Here is a 15058-nt window from a genome sequence, read left to right as displayed (position 1 = left end):
CGTAGTTTATTTTGTTGATTCACTCTCACTCACGAGAAACTCAGCGACGACCAGTGTGGAACTTCCACAGGATGAACATAAAGATGAGCTGGAAGACGGCAATGTAGCCCACGAGGTAGAGCATGTCCTTCGGGACGTCCACGTCCTCCATGCCGTACTTCTTGAGAATGGCCCTCGCCTCATCGGACGTCTCGTTCTCGAACTGCTTGAACACGAACGACTCGAACGAGTACGAGTGGAACGCCAGGTAGTAGCCCCAGATCCAGTAGTCCGGGATCGAGTCGCGCGGCACCATGAAGCCCTCGCACAGCATGAACATGCCGAACACGCCCGCGCCCAGCGCGATGCCGATGATGTAGTGCGGCACCGCGGCGCCGATCACGTGCATCATGGACTCGGCCACCACGAGCGACAGGAACAGGTTGAGCAAGAAGTACTCGAACGCGTTGAGCCCCGCCAGCAGCACCACCAGCGCCGTCGACATGACCACGATGAGGAAGATGCCCGGCAGTGTGGCCAAAAAGTTGGCGCACACGTAGCTCACGACGCTCAGCGAGCTGTTGGCGCGCTCACGGGCGAACACGGCGCGCTGCTCGATGAAGAAGGGCAGCACGGCCACCGACATGAACACCAGGAACGCCTGCACGTAGAACAGCATGGGGATCAGGTCTTCCTCGGTGAGATCATCGTTGCTGCTCAGGTACATGGTGCCGACCATGAAGCTGAGGCAGAAGTACATGAAGAGTCTGATCCAGTAGATGCCCGGGTTGCGGATGTTGTTCACCAAGTTGCGGTACATGAGCACGCTGAACTGCCGCATCGCGGACGAAGGTTGGAGCTCGATGTCTGGTAAATGTTGCAGCGTTGTTCGGTCCGCTGCTAGTTGGTCCAGGAGCAGCTTCTTGACCGTGCTCTGCTTGTAGGCGTGGACGAGTTTGGTGATGTCGACGTGGTCTTCGAAGTCCGTGTTCACGAGGTTGACAAAGTACTCGGCCGGGTTCATGTACTTGGGGCAGTTGAAGCCGACGCCCGAGAAGTGCGGGATCATGTAGGTGCGAGACCCGTAGTACACGGTCTCGCCTCCAGACAACAGGACCACGTTCGTGAACATGTCGTAGACCAGCGAGGACGGCTGGTGGATCGTGCACACTACGTTCTTGCCTTCGCCGCAGAGCTTGAGAATGTACTTCATGACATTGTGGGCCGAGCTCGAGTCCAGGCCACTGGTAGGTTCGTCGAGGATGAGGATGCTCGGGTTGGACAGCAGCTCTATGGCAATGCTAAGCCGCCGCTTCTGGCCACCTGACAGGCCCTTGCGGAAGATATCGCCCACCAGTGTGTTCCTGCACGCGCCGAGACCCATGGCGTCCATGACGCTCTCCACTCGCGAGTGGATGTCCGTCATCACCACGCTGTTGGGCAGACTGAGGCGGGCCGCCATGTTCATGGTCTCCACTACTGTGAACGACCCGAGCAGCGTGTCTTCTTGGGCCACGTAGCTGGTCACGGCCCGGAACGTCTTGGTTACGCGCTCGGAGCCGTTCAACTCGATGGTGCCCGTCATTTGGCCGGTGCTAAGGCGGTCGGCCAGCAAGTCCACGAGCGTGGTCTTGCCCGAGCCGGACGGGCCCATGATGGCCGTGAGCTCGCCCGGAGCGCTGCGGCCGCTCACCTTGTGGAGGATGGTCTTCTTGCCGTACGGGTTCTTGGCCGTCTTCTTGCCGGGCACCGCGTAGCTCAGGTCGGTCCAGCTCAGCACGCACGGGTTCATGAACTCCTCGTACTTGGCCGCAATGCAGCGGCGGTGGAGACTGTCGCTCGAATAGTCTGACGTGCCATTGGGCACGGTCCGCCCGCTCTCGCGCGTGTAGCCGCTCTCGAGCATCGATCGCTCGAGGATCGGCGGCGACATCTCGGGCATTACGGCGTAGGGCGCTGCTGGCGACGCCATGGCAAGCTGCAAAGTGAGACTTGCGTCGATCGGACGGTGGCCGGCCGGCCACCTCGGTGTATCATGAAGAGGGAGGGAGGTGCCACCCAGCCGCCTTTCCATTGACCGTAGAGGAGATCACGCAGCGACCGATCAACGCCGTGCCACGGCTGATCAAGCTGCTGATCATCTGCCGGATGGGGCACGAAAGAGACCAATTGCAAGTCAGGCACATGCGCAACGCGGCGACAGCAGGGGGCCAGCGACGCGACAAGAAGACAGCGACTGGGCATTTCGGTGTTGGGCGTGACAGGTCCAATTAACCCCGCAACAGCCTCACAGCCACACTTCAAGTGTCGGCCCCATCGATCATTGCGCCACATGCCTCACGTGCCTCACATGCCCAATGCCGTGAACCAAATGGTGCCTGCACACCGTGAACATCACTTACTTTACTCACGGCCTGGTGGCTGCCAAAAGCTTTGTCGTCTATCAGTCCTCTCCGCGACCAGAATCTTATCGAGATGGTCATTTCACCGAAAGCAAGACAAGCGCATGGTCTTGCGTCACCAACATGAAAAAAGTAAAAAAATAAGCATAAGAATATTCGCTGGACACTCTGTCTCCTCACCGCGCGATGTATGGTTGTCGTTGGTTCGCCTTCTCTGCTTGGTCGGTGTGAGCTACATGCAGAGCGGATGGACTTGGGCTCTCGAGCAGAAACGATAGATTCAGTATTGTGTGTGTGTGTTTTTTTTTCAATGTGGACATGTATTTCTTTTGCTTCGGTCTGTCGTGTTCATCGTGACGTCTGAGCTGCCAGCCTCCGTGTGATGTTGCCTGTCGTTTGCAATGGTTTCTGCTGAGGGGCTCGTAACAAGCCCCACGTCCTAGGATACTACTAAAAACTAAACCAGTGGAGAGAAATACCGGTGAGGAGGTCCACTAGGCCTTGAGCTCCTGGATCTTGGGCACGTGGGCCTCGTCCTCCTCGTCCTCCTCGAAGCGGCCGCGCTTGGCCATGTAGTCGTGGAAGGCCATGGAGCCGAGCAGCAGCGCCACCACGGCCGCCTGGCCGTAGATGCGCGTGTGCATGATCTGCTGCGAGCGGTTGATGCTCTTGTTCGTGGCCTGCAGCGCGAAGATGCCGCCCACCAGCGGAACCCCCAACGTCACGAGGCTGTGGTACGGGTGGTCGTACACGAAGTTGGCCGCTCGTTTGTGCAGCGGCAGTTGGCTCTTCATCATGCGGACCTCGACGAAGTTGGGGTCGAGTGTAGCCATGTACTGGTCCGGGTTCCGGGCCCCGGCCAGGAGTCGATTCTCGGCCACGATGGCGAACCCGGCCAGGTAGGCCGAGACCACGAGCGCCCACTTGCCGCTCACACCGAGGCGCGTGCGGAAGCCGCTGTGGTACGCGTTGGCGCCGTAGACGGCCGCGCCCATAGCCAGACTGGCCCAGGCGCCGGCCTTGAGGCCGCTGGTGTAGGCGTCCCAGGAGATGATGTCTTTCTGGCGCTTGGCCTCGTTGAAGTCGTGCGCGGACTTGTGCATGGCTGGCTGGTATGCGAGCTTGGAAGGCTTGGGTCGACTTGTGCGGACGCGGGTCAATTCGGGAATGGACTGAGGTTTTGGCCGGAAGCGGAGGCGGCGAGACCACTGGACTGCGGCGCGGCATTTATGCGGCATCGGTGCCCGATGAATACTCGCCTGACCGGTCAGGCGTGGTGGGTGAGACGGCGGAATGCCGACACTTCAAGCTTGCGAATCGGGTCTCCGTCAGGATTTTCAGAAACCTCTGTAAACTTAATAAGTGGTACACATACTCGAGAGTAATAACGAACGCTTGTATTACAACCCTTAACATTGAAATACCGGTCTAATCCAATTGGACAACCTTGCCGGTGGTGCAAGCACAAAATAAAACAGCTGTTGCTGTAGGCGTAGCAAGACTAATCCGCGGACAGAACCCTCCGCATGTGCTTGCTTGCTTGGCGCGCTGGTCCAGCACTGGAGGCCGAGCACGTTGGATACAGTAATGTGCGTCAATAAGGAACCGCTGATGGGTAGAAGCAAGGAGGCTATTGGACCAAACAGTGTAACAAAGCCGGTTGCATGTACTGGATTAGTGTATAAAACAAGTATTAGATGGTTTACTTCCCAGTCAACCCCAATCAATGGTTTATCTAAATCATTACTATTAGCAGGAAACAGGGCTCCTCCCACCCAGCTGTTTATTATATGTACAAGGAAATTAGTTCCTACACGTTCCTTATTGACGCACATTACTGTATACATCGCAGCAGTATTGGGGGCGATGACATAGTGGATTGTTATAGGCCACTATGGCCCTCAGCCACCTACGTAGCTATAGAGCTTTCATCTTACTGTACTACGTGTCCATGTACAGTTGTCACCAGGAGACCGGCAGTGCCTGTTGGACGTTGAAGCAATAAGCGTTCTTACATCGACGGCATGTATACAGGACGCAAAGCAGAGCGCTCTGTACGCGCGATGCATTTGTCGATCCGCTAGTCGAGGTGCAAACCGATGCTCCTTTCGTTCGCGTGCACTGCATGCATGTACATGCATTCGCATATATAATAAACGCTGAAGTTCGTCGATCCGAGCGCTTTGTCGTTACAATGCATTCCCTGTCTCGCTGCGCGTTGGCAACAGCAGCGTCCGGTCTGGTTGCTTTGCTCCTTCCGGTGATCGGGCGCCGTTGTGCTTCGCGCAGCGGCGCCCTTACCTTACCACGGATCAGGCAGGCACGCGCGTATTCTGTTCCACCCATGCGCAGCCACCGAAATGAGAAATCCATAGCGCAATTGTCCCCACCGAGTCCTGCAGCAGGCACTCGGAGGCATCAACTCGAAGTTCACGGTATTTCGTATGGACCAATCACAAGCCGTAAAAGGTTGAAGTTGGTAGCAAAGCCTCGGTTTGTCATGTTTGCTGTTTACTTTCGTCCACAGCAACGATTCGATTGACACAGTTCTCCTCTTGCTGCAGTCTTTACATACACTGCACTACATGTTCTAGTCTTCATTATTGTTCTAACGTGTTAAACTACGGAACCACTACAATACCCGCAAAGAACGCTGGTAAGGCTGAAAGGTCAAGGTGAGAGGCTCTAGTTGGCGTTGTCTCCTTCCATGCTCGAACCGAGCAACCCGCTGCTGATGCTGTCGAATTCCACGTCCATCGCCTCCTGGAGGACGCTCACGTACTCAAAGTTGGCCTTGCAGTCCAACGAACAGAATCGACCAGCGCTGCTCACGAGAGACGACATCGACTTGGAGAACAACCGCTCGCAGTTCGCGCAGTGAGCTTGTCGGTGCCGCCACGCGGCTTCACTGCAGCTGGTGTGGATTCTTGGTCGCTTGGGTATGCGCATAGATCGAGTGCGTAGCAAGGAGGCCGGTGTTGACGAGCTGATGCTGTTGGGGATAACGATGCTGGCACTTGGCAGCCGAGCAGGGGTCGTCGGAATGGCTACAGACCCAGGCACAGTAACTGGGACAGATTCTTCACGTCCTGGCCAGGATTTGGCCCGCAATTCTGCAGAGGATCGGCCGCGTCGAAAGATGAGCTTGGCCACGAGAGCCGCAAAGCTCGGTCGACGTCCGACTGGTTCATCATCCAGGCGCGTGGTGCTCTTGTTGTTGCCTCCATAGGCAGCCGTGGGCTGGCTGATCATGATTCGAGCTGAGGTGTTCATTGTCTGTTTGGTGGCGAATTGAGAAGTGCTCTGGTGAAAACCTTGGCTCCATAATGGCGACCTCGACTGAATTCGCTTGGGCCGCATCGCACGGCACGACAGTACACAGTACTGTAGTTGACAAGGAAAATACTGGGGAGGAAAGGACCTTGAAATTAAAAGTACCGGTCACTAATAAACACCGAGCCATGGGGTCGGTTCACGCTCGACGTGGCACTTGGGAGTTGTCTAGCAGTGACTATCGAGGGGCTGATAATAACACGAGGCTTCACTATGGAGCTGTCCCAAGAGCAACGCGCGCGTGGAAACGCAGACTCGTTGTGAAATGGTGGCGACTCAAAAGGACAGTGGACGCCTACCAAAAACGAACAAGTCACCCAACAAATTCAAATTTAAGAAAACTTATATTTACTCAGACGATTTTTACGTCTGAGTAAACGGTATTAGATTTGACTTGATTTCATTAGGGATGTACTTTTTCTAGCAACTGACGCATATATCAGGCGACCTCTCACACATTTCGACCTCTGCGCATTTGATATTTAGAGACAAATTTAGATTCTATGTCGAGTTATGTCCGTTTTTGGAAGGCGTCCCAGTACACATGAAGCTGTGGTAGACCATCCTACAACTTGTACTACAAGTGACCCGATTGTCGTCGCCGGTCTATACAGTACATACACGACTCCAAACGAATTCCGGCGGGCGCGCGCTACCTTTGTAGCATTGGGACTGGGGGCAATGCACGTACTGTATGTGTATTGCGTGCACACTTCTGTGTAATTGATGAGGCCTTGCCGCGTCTAGGAATCGACTAAATCGTGCCATTCGCCTGACGACTACTGAAAGAGCTTTCACTTCACTGTAGTTAATGACTAGAGTACAGCAGCGGCAGTACAACACGAAGAAAAAAACTGTGGATGCGGCAACCGCGAGCGGACACGAACGCGTTCTTGAGAAAGAGCAACAAAAGCAGCAGTGCTGATTCCAGATTGGACTTCAGAAACTCTTAAAACGCCAAAACAACACTTACCTAGCTGAACTATGGGTATATGGGTAGCAATGCCCTGCACGAGCAGCACCTACTTCCTTCAGCCTCGCACCGCCGCGTCGCTAGAGTTTCTGTCCACTTTACGGTGAGGAGGATCCACGAATTCAGCGCTGAAATCGCATTCAGCAACCCCATTTGCACCAAGTCACCAGGGCCGTGAAGAGCCGGAGCTGGAGTCCGTCGTGTCGTGGATCAGATTTGAGTGATGACTTCGTCGGGGTGGCTGTGAGCTGGAACACACATATGAAACGAAGGTGAACCGTAGGCAACCCTTCTCTCAGCTTAGTATACGGCTTGATCGATCGGTACCCGGGCGAGATCTCGAACAGGAATCCGGGGATCGTTCCCCGAGTACTGAAAGGCGAATTGAAGAGTGAACAATGACGCTGTTTTTATCGTATCCCAGTGTCTTACTCAGACTCCGCCGCTTCTCATAGCACGGCAGTGAAGACTCCAATTCGAGTGCAATTATATGCAATTGTGCAACTCCAGCGGTTTAATATTACTGTAGTATGCAGCAACGCTGTGAGACAACTTCAAGCAATCGCTGGGATCCCCAATTGGGATCAGGCAGTAAAACACCTTCTCACGCGTACGTATAGCAGAGAACAGCCATAATCAATCATCTAACGTTAGTTGTTAATCTCATTAGCACCGTCCCGCAGGGTTTGGGCGGTAAGACTGAGGTAAAACTGAATGCCGCTTTTGCTTTGTGTACTGTAAGAACCAGTTTTTCTACAGTTTGTATTATTTCTTTAAAATTAAAACTACTGTAGCGTATTCGCATGTGTCCTCAAGTTTAATAAACTCAGTTGCTATCGCGACCAGCTTACCGGTTATCTCGATCGCACTATTATCTTACGTGTCTTGTTTGACGTGCTACAGTAAATCATTTAGCGGCAGCCATTCTTGCATGCAACTTCGCGTGTCATTTAGGACCCAAGCCAAGGCATGCAAAACAAAAAGCTACTGCGTCTTTGACCAATCACAAAACTGTAAAAAAAATTAAAACTTGATGCAAATCCTCAGATTTGATGTCGTTTTTTACTTTCGACAATTACACTAAAATTTTCTTGCTATTATCCTAAATCACACAATAAACGACCAGTACAGAAGACGAAGCAATGACACGACACGATATAAGTTTGCCGAAAATACTAGCTGCCGTCGTCTCCTTCCAAACTCCAACCGAGCGAGTCGCTGCTGATGCTGTCGAACTCCACGTCCACCGTCTCCTGGAGGAGGTCCAAGTACTCGAAGTTGGCCTTGCAGTCCAGCGAACAGAATCGACCGAGAGTCGACATCGACTTGAAGAACAACCGCTCGCAGTTCGCGCAGTGAGCTTGTCGATGTCGCCACTCGGCTTCACTGGAGCTGGCGTGGATTCTTGGTCGCTTGGGTATGCGCATAGATCGAGTGCGTGGCACAGAGGCCGATGCTGACGAGCCGAGGCTGTTGGGGATGGCGATGCTGGCACTGGGTTGACGCACAGCACTCGTCGGGGTGACTCGTGCAACAGGAACCGTGATTGGAACAGGGTTTTCACGCCCTGGCCAGGACTTGGCCCGCAGCTCTCCAGCGGATCGACGCTGTCGGAAGATCAACTTGGCCACGCGAGACGCAAAGGTCGGTCGGTACTCGACCCGTTCTTCTTCGAGGCGCGTGGTGTTCTTGCTGTTGCCTCCGTAGGCAGCCGTGGGCTGGTTGATCATGATGCGAGCAGAATGGTTCATTGTTTGTTTGGTGGTTCACTAATCGATTGGAGGCGAATTGGTAAGTGCTGTGCTTGTAGCTTTGACTTCATCGTGGAGAGACCTCGTGTTGTTCATCTTCTTCTTCCTTTCTCGGCCGAATACACTTGTGATCTTGAAGACCCGCTTGGGCCGCTTCGCACGGCACGACAGTAGTCGACGAGGCTAGTGCCGTGGAGGAAAGGGCCTTGAAATTAAAATTCCCGGGCACTAAACACCGAGTCATGGGCCTCGGTGCACTCCGACTCAGCTCGACGTGGTACTTGGGAGTTGTCTAACAGTCCGGCACGGTGACTATCGAGGGGCTGATAACAACACACGAGGCTTTACTATGGAGCTGCCCCACACAAAGTCAACGCGCGCGTGGAAACGCAGCCTGGCTGGTGAAAATGGTGTGACTCAAAGCTACACTTGAAGCTGCGGTAGCCCATCGACGCAAGTGTTCGGACCGTCGTCTCTCAGTTGACTCAGCTCGCCGATCGATGTACATGTACTACACGGCTCAAGGCGAATTCCGACGGGGAGCGCGCTGCCTTTGCAGCATTGGAACGAGGGGGATCAAGTATTGTGCACACACTTTTGATAATGAAATCGTGGCAATCGCCTGACGACCACCGCAAGAGACTTTCACTTCATGGTACATGTAAATTTTAGGTATTGAATCGTATAAACAGTATTGTTACGCCATTTCCAATAGTACCTCCAATACAGCCAGGTGAGGTTGTACATGTACCTGTAAGATGCAAGAGTGCTGGTTCCAAATTGAATTCCGGATGCTCTTAGAACGCTCAAAACTATTTGCGCTGCTTCCTGTTCCTGTACGGGCAGTTCCTACTTTCTGTCGATTTTACGAGGACCGAAAAACTCGGCGCTGATCTGGTAGCCTATCGATTTCAGCACCTGATTTGCACCGAAATGCCAGGGCCGTGAAGAATTGGGGCTGTAGTATGTCGAGTCGTGGATCAAGTGCGAGCGATGACTTGGAGGTGGCAATCACTGGGCTGAAAGACTGCTGTAACGAGTGATTGTGTCGATCCCACAGTTATGAGCTGGAACACAACGTGAAGTGAAGATGAACAGTATACAACCCTTCCTTAGCTCAAGATACGGCTTCGCCGGTGCCCGGGCAACTTGTCAACAGCTCTCGAACAGGGATCCGTGGATCGCGCCTTGAACACTGGAAGGCGGATTGAAGACAAAACAGTGAAGCTTACTGTACTCCATCCGTCTTACTCAGACCCCGCCGCTTCCCATAGCACGGCAGCGAAGACTTCAACTGGAGCCATTGTGCAACTCCAGCAGTTTAATATCAAGCAACGCTGTCCACGCGGGCCTGAGGACCAGGCAGTGAAAACGCCTTCGCACGCGTAGCAGTGAACAGTCACTCATCTCATCAATACTCCACAGAGTTTGGGAACTCAAAAAGCTGATCGAGGAAGTCGGGTATTTTTTCGATCCGTTTCAAATGTAACTGACACGGTAAAAATCAGCCTCACCTTTGAGCCATCACGCTTCATATCTCAATACATTTCACGTGAATGCAATAGCTAGCTCATTTTCACGTCCTGTTGTGATACCAAGTCCTTCATAGCAGAGCTCGTAGATGAGGATTCCACTGTACGTGTACCTCGAATTGAATTAACTCCATTTGACGTCATACTGTTCGGTCAGCCAACATTAGTTGAAGTCAATAAGCACATGGATCTTACTCAGGATGAGCGCGAAGACGGCCTCGAAGCCACGATCATTGGACACGATGCACCTCCGACGGGTCATCGAGAGATATCCAGGATGGATGTCAGGGTTTCCAGACGGCAAGTATCCGACCTTGACTGATGGAGCACGATCGCCCACCGACGAATCGAAGTACGCAGACTACACTAGGTAGGTAGCGTTCCGACCGAGAGGCTTCTTACTTTCGATTTTCATCGCTCGCTCGAAGCTAATACCAACTTCATCACTCTCGACTACCCGCTGACGAATGCGCGAGGCTACGGTTGCTGTTGGCTCTGTCGCGTTCGTCGGTCCCGCCCACGTTAACGCTCTGACCGAGTTCCGCTACGTGCGCGTGATAAACCTGGATGGAGAAGTGGCCACGGTCGCGCCCATTGACCTTGACGCCGACGATGAAGACGACGAAGACCTCGGCGAGGAAATCGGCGTCAAGGTGCTAAAACGCCGCCTTGTCTCTGATGAGGAGCGTGCGCTGTGGCCCGGCACCTACGTCGGCCATCCAATTGCCTTTATCCAGCCCGACGGACCCACCATGGATCAGTGGGACTTTGGCCTCGTCACGGGTTATCGCATGGTCGGCGCGGAGGGCTGGCTTCACGTTCGACACGCCAACGGTACCTGCAAGGTAGCCATCCAGCAGATGTCCAATGCCATCAAGGTGGACTGGATCAACTACGCACTCCATCCCAGCGCCGGCAAAAACGCTGCGGTCGTCCACGCAGTCGAACTGGTCGAAATCATGGACGGAAGACTGGCGTCATGCAACAGGAACCGCGATGTGCCAGCCAAGGTGAAGTACTCCCTCTCGACCCCGTACGAGCCGTCCGCATGCGTGAACGCCATTCGACCAGATACGCTGGAGCTCGTGTCGGTGCCCCGAGAGCACGTCATCGACTGCGCCCTCCGGAAGAAAGCAAAGTAAGGGATGTCTATGTTTGTGCCGCCGCCCAACCAAGACGGCGGCCAGGTGCCGGCACAACGCAATAAGCGAAGGGCGATATCGCCTCCCGCCACACGACAGGCTACCCGTCAGAAGATCGCACAAGAACTGCACGAGCTTGCAAGCGACGAGTCCGACATCGAGGAGTCGGTCCCGCCCACCGCAGTGGACGACGACGACCTTCAAGCTGTACTACTTCAAAACCGGCCCCTCACGTTCAGTCGCCTGGCTGCTGGTCAGGGCGACATGTCGTCCACTATGCTGGACGCCACCGATGACGCCCGCAGACGCTCGACCACTACGTTCCGACCGACAACCTACGAGCAGCAGGTTCACGACGCAATCACCCATCCGGACAACAAAGGTAAGGACGCCCAATGTGTGCTTGAATATGCTCAACAGGCTCGTGATGTCAACTTTCGCCGAACCCCTCCGGTGCTACGTGGCGCTTACGACTTTGGATTCCATGTCCGGGGACTATCGGTGGCTCACTTCGCGCAATACACAGCAAAGATGATGTTGAATGACACGACAGCGGTCGTGAACATGAGTGACTTCTCCCGTAAGAACTGCCTGCCAGCGACGCCCAGTTCCCTGTCCTACTCGGAGCTAATCGACTCCCTCCGCAACCTTCGTCAATTCGGTCGAACTTTCTACAACGCGACAACTGTGGACGTGCTCGACGCCGCCGCAGTCTTTGTTGAAGCATTCGGTGACGGTGGCGAGCCCGACATTGACACGACTCGCCGGATTTTGTTATGGCTCAACATGAAGCTCGGCAAGTTTCGAGGACTGGTTCTTTCCGGGGGGATAGGAGCAGCGGTCTGCGTCAAAAGCGAGTTTTCCCTGCACGACCCGCTCCTAGCCAAACTACTGTACGAACAACAACAGGCAAAAATCGCCGACCTGCTAGCGCAACTGGACGCGAGATCACCCGTCGCCCTCACCGGACGTGCAAGCGGTCGTGACTCCCGCCCCGAGAAGCAGAGCGGGGTTCCCAAGGTGGTGCTGCGCAATCTGCCGAAACAAGGTTCTCTTCAATTGTGCATGAAATATCTCTCTCGTGCTGATTGCTCAGGCAACGGTGTGCCCGGCAAGTGCTTCTCAGCTAAACGCGCGCACTTCCGCCCCAAAATGCTACCGGCCAACGTGAAAGAGTACATCGAGCAGCGCTTCGGTGGACTCGCCCCCGACGTTGCCGACCAGTGACAGCCTCGGGTCTCAGCGCGCCTTGCACGCCCCGACCCTCCAACCGTGACCACGGCAGCACGGCACGAACTAACACCTGAGAGTTTTGTGTCGGACACGACCACTCGTCAACAGTTATCTGCTGCCCACAATAAATACATGAAGACTTTGGAGGATCTACGCGTACATTGTCAAGCTGAGATCGCGAACCACCTTGCAACTGTGGCAGCGGCGTACAAGATTCCCGTACCCCTGTCGTCCGAATCGCCCAGTGATGACAGCGTTGACGTCGGAATGGTGAACATGCTCTCCGATCTCGCAGTAAAATCACGCATGCACCTGGCTGATTTCATACGACTCGTCCGAGGCCAGACAGCAGACGACCCGCGCCCCAACAAGGATCTCTACGAACTCCCACGACCCCCAGCGCCGCACCTGCGGACAACCTGGAGCCGCTGGAACGATGTGGTCCGTCACGGCGTAGTGCCTGAGTGGCTCCCCCAGCGACCTACACTCAAGAGCCAGCGGCCTCCGAACCACGGCTCTCTCAGCGACCACCTCCCGAATGTATGGCGTCATATCCGCAAGGGTCAAAAAGAAGGACGGTATCTCGTTGTGCGAGCCTCGCTAGCGGAGCAATGGAAGGAAGTGTTCATCTCCCCTCTCGGTGTGGTGGCCAAGGCCGGCACGAGTCCGCCCGATATTCGCCTGATAAACGACTACTCTTTCCCGCAAGGCGAATCTGTAAACGATTTTACTGACCGAACTCACCTGCCGGAAATCTCGTACAACCCTCCTGGTGACATCACCAGGAGAATCTTTTCGCTTCGGCAAGACCCCCCGTTCGCGCGAATACTTATGATGCTCGGTGACGTCGCTGGAGCTTTTCGCCACGTGCCTGTATTGTGCCTTTCGGTCATTTTGCCGAGTCCTGCGTAGGACTTTGGAGGTCAGTTAATCTGAGGTTGGCGGTCTCTAAATCGGAGATGCAAATCTCGGACAAGTTCGATGAGTGGTCTCCTGGAGTCTTCCGTTCAATGGACTCCGGTTGGAGTCCAAGCCAAGCAAGCTTTGTTTAGGGAAGCAAGCAATACCGGAACCCGCGAAGGTGAAGGGCGAAGACTGGAGTGTTTAACGTATCGACTGCATCGTGTTTCCCTAAGTTTATTCTGCGTTTGACATACACCGTATTAGAGTCAGCTCGTATGAAAGTCCTGTCACAAGACTTGACAGGAGTCCTTCGTAAGACTCCAAATCCCGAATGCCGTGAAAATGGGCGACATTCGGGCTTTCGACTGTTTGTAGGACCTGCGCAAGTGCTTCCATCGGACTAGCAATTCTTGGTCCTAATTCCCTACGAGGGACCTGCTAATCTGCTCCGATAACCTAGCCCCATCTTAGTAGGTAGCTGTTTTACACGTCCGATTTGCCAAAACCTTTGCGCTTAACCTCTTATGGTGCCTGCGTCACATCTCCACATGCTGTCCTCCGGCGCGCGCCTTTTACCAGCGCTTGCAAGGTGTGGGCGTCGCACTGGGCCGAGCAGGGCGCCGCAAGCTCCCCACCCAGGCAGTCGAAGACCTGAAGTGGTTTCGATTGATTCTTCACCACAGCAGCCGCTGCAACCGTGTCCGTGTCAAACAATTCGCCCGTCTCGACGAACCCACCGTAAACGTCTTCATGGACGCATCCAATCAAGGGCTCTGTGTGTTGGAACCAGCGCTCAAGCAATTCATCCGAGTACAGTTCACCCAAGCTGACCAGGAACTGTTTCTAGCGGACCAATCAGCCAATTCGATTAATGTCCGCGAGCTCCACAGTGCAGTACTCGCAGCTCTACTCTGGGGTCCTACATGGGGTCGCTCGTCAGCACATCGACCGACACAAGTGCGTTTCTGGATCGACAATACAAGCGCTGTCTCGTGGACTCAACGCCGAGCAAGCCGACAACCCCTCGCGCAGCTGAACAATCGACTTCTGTCCCTGGCGGAATTCAACTACTCGCTCGTGTGCACCGCCGCCCACATCCCCGGAGCCGACAACATCATGGCGGACGCCGGCTCACGAGCCTGGCCCCGAGCAGATCAACACTTCGATACGTGGACTAACTTGCCATCTGGCTGGACGCAGGTACCAGTAGTGGCGCCCTACGACGATCTCTCACGTCTCTGGGAATGGTGCTGCGCCAACATGCCCTCGCTGGCACTACCTCTGCCAAATATCAAGGATACTGGAAGCAGTGGGTGCAATTCTCACGATTCATGACGTGGTCTCCATGGCTTGGCGGGGACACAAACGATTCAGACAGCAAGCTCAGCATGTTCGCTATATTCTGTTGGCGTTACGGATGGAATGGCGCCGGGAATCAATACGATACCATCCGACTCAAACTTGCAGCAATCCGGTGGGTACACCGGGCGCACGCCGGCATCAGCCTCCGCAATTCACCAAGCTTCGACATCCTCATGAGTGAAATTCGGCGAGTCTCGGATCCTGTCACGAAGAAGCAACCCGATACTCCGGCTTTCTTAAGACTACTTCGGCGATGCTTCGGCTCTTGGGGCATGTTGCCGGCGGAGATAGTCTGTTACTGACCAGTGATTTGAGTTTGCTCTGCACTAAATCCACATTGCTCTAAATACTAATTTCAGAAATTATTTTCCGATTTTTGGATGTTACTTAAGTTACTTCACACCGTTTTGCTTTACACTGCTGCCAACTTGGATTGGCAAAGGTGTAT

At 54.3% G+C, this 15058-nt stretch overlaps 7 protein-coding genes across 7 annotated transcripts; 3 read left to right on the top strand and 4 right to left on the bottom strand.

Moving 5' to 3' along the window:
• Window positions 1-40: 40 nt before the first annotated feature.
• Window positions 41-1951, bottom strand: PHYSODRAFT_509624 (ABCG transporter ABC superfamily; the record flags this gene model as incomplete). The annotated part of the gene is made up of 1 exon (XM_009531813.1): window positions 41-1951. The coding sequence occupies one exon, from the start codon at window positions 1949-1951 to the stop codon at window positions 41-43; it is 1911 nt and encodes a 636-aa protein (XP_009530108.1).
• Window positions 1952-2875: 924 nt separating this feature from the next.
• On the bottom strand, window positions 2876-3484 carry PHYSODRAFT_509430 (hypothetical protein; the record flags this gene model as incomplete). The annotated part of the gene is made up of 1 exon (XM_009531812.1): window positions 2876-3484. The coding sequence occupies one exon, from the start codon at window positions 3482-3484 to the stop codon at window positions 2876-2878; it is 609 nt and encodes a 202-aa protein (XP_009530107.1).
• Window positions 3485-5066: 1582 nt separating this feature from the next.
• On the bottom strand, window positions 5067-5633 carry PHYSODRAFT_508167 (hypothetical protein; the record flags this gene model as incomplete). The annotated part of the gene is made up of 1 exon (XM_009531811.1): window positions 5067-5633. The coding sequence occupies one exon, from the start codon at window positions 5631-5633 to the stop codon at window positions 5067-5069; it is 567 nt and encodes a 188-aa protein (XP_009530106.1).
• Window positions 5634-7862: 2229 nt separating this feature from the next.
• Window positions 7863-8417, bottom strand: PHYSODRAFT_506194 (hypothetical protein; the record flags this gene model as incomplete). The annotated part of the gene is made up of 1 exon (XM_009531810.1): window positions 7863-8417. The coding sequence occupies one exon, from the start codon at window positions 8415-8417 to the stop codon at window positions 7863-7865; it is 555 nt and encodes a 184-aa protein (XP_009530105.1).
• A 2020-nt stretch (window positions 8418-10437) lies between these two features.
• Window positions 10438-12339, top strand: PHYSODRAFT_508526 (hypothetical protein; the record flags this gene model as incomplete). The annotated part of the gene is made up of 2 exons (XM_009531809.1): window positions 10438-10980; window positions 11212-12339. 2 exons carry the CDS (start codon window positions 10438-10440, stop codon window positions 12337-12339), a joined length of 1671 nt encoding a protein of 556 aa, XP_009530104.1.
• Window positions 12340-12612: 273 nt separating this feature from the next.
• Window positions 12613-14583, top strand: PHYSODRAFT_508467 (hypothetical protein; the record flags this gene model as incomplete). The annotated part of the gene is made up of 3 exons (XM_009531808.1): window positions 12613-13246; window positions 13283-13447; window positions 13727-14583. 3 exons carry the CDS (start codon window positions 12613-12615, stop codon window positions 14581-14583), a joined length of 1656 nt encoding a protein of 551 aa, XP_009530103.1.
• Window positions 14584-14678: 95 nt separating this feature from the next.
• Window positions 14679-14858, top strand: PHYSODRAFT_465601 (hypothetical protein; the record flags this gene model as incomplete). Its single annotated transcript, XM_009531807.1, has 1 exon — window positions 14679-14858. A coding segment is annotated over one exon (180 nt), but the record flags the coding sequence as incomplete, so codon positions are not given.
• Between the last annotated feature and the right edge of the window lie 200 nt (window positions 14859-15058).

This window comes from Phytophthora sojae (genome assembly GCF_000149755.1).
Source record: "Phytophthora sojae unplaced genomic scaffold PHYSOscaffold_5, whole genome shotgun sequence".
Lineage (NCBI taxonomy): Eukaryota > Oomycota > Peronosporomycetes > Peronosporales > Peronosporaceae > Phytophthora > Phytophthora sojae.
Note: the sequence above shows the minus strand (reverse complement) of the source record. Positions and strands in the feature narration are given on the sequence as shown.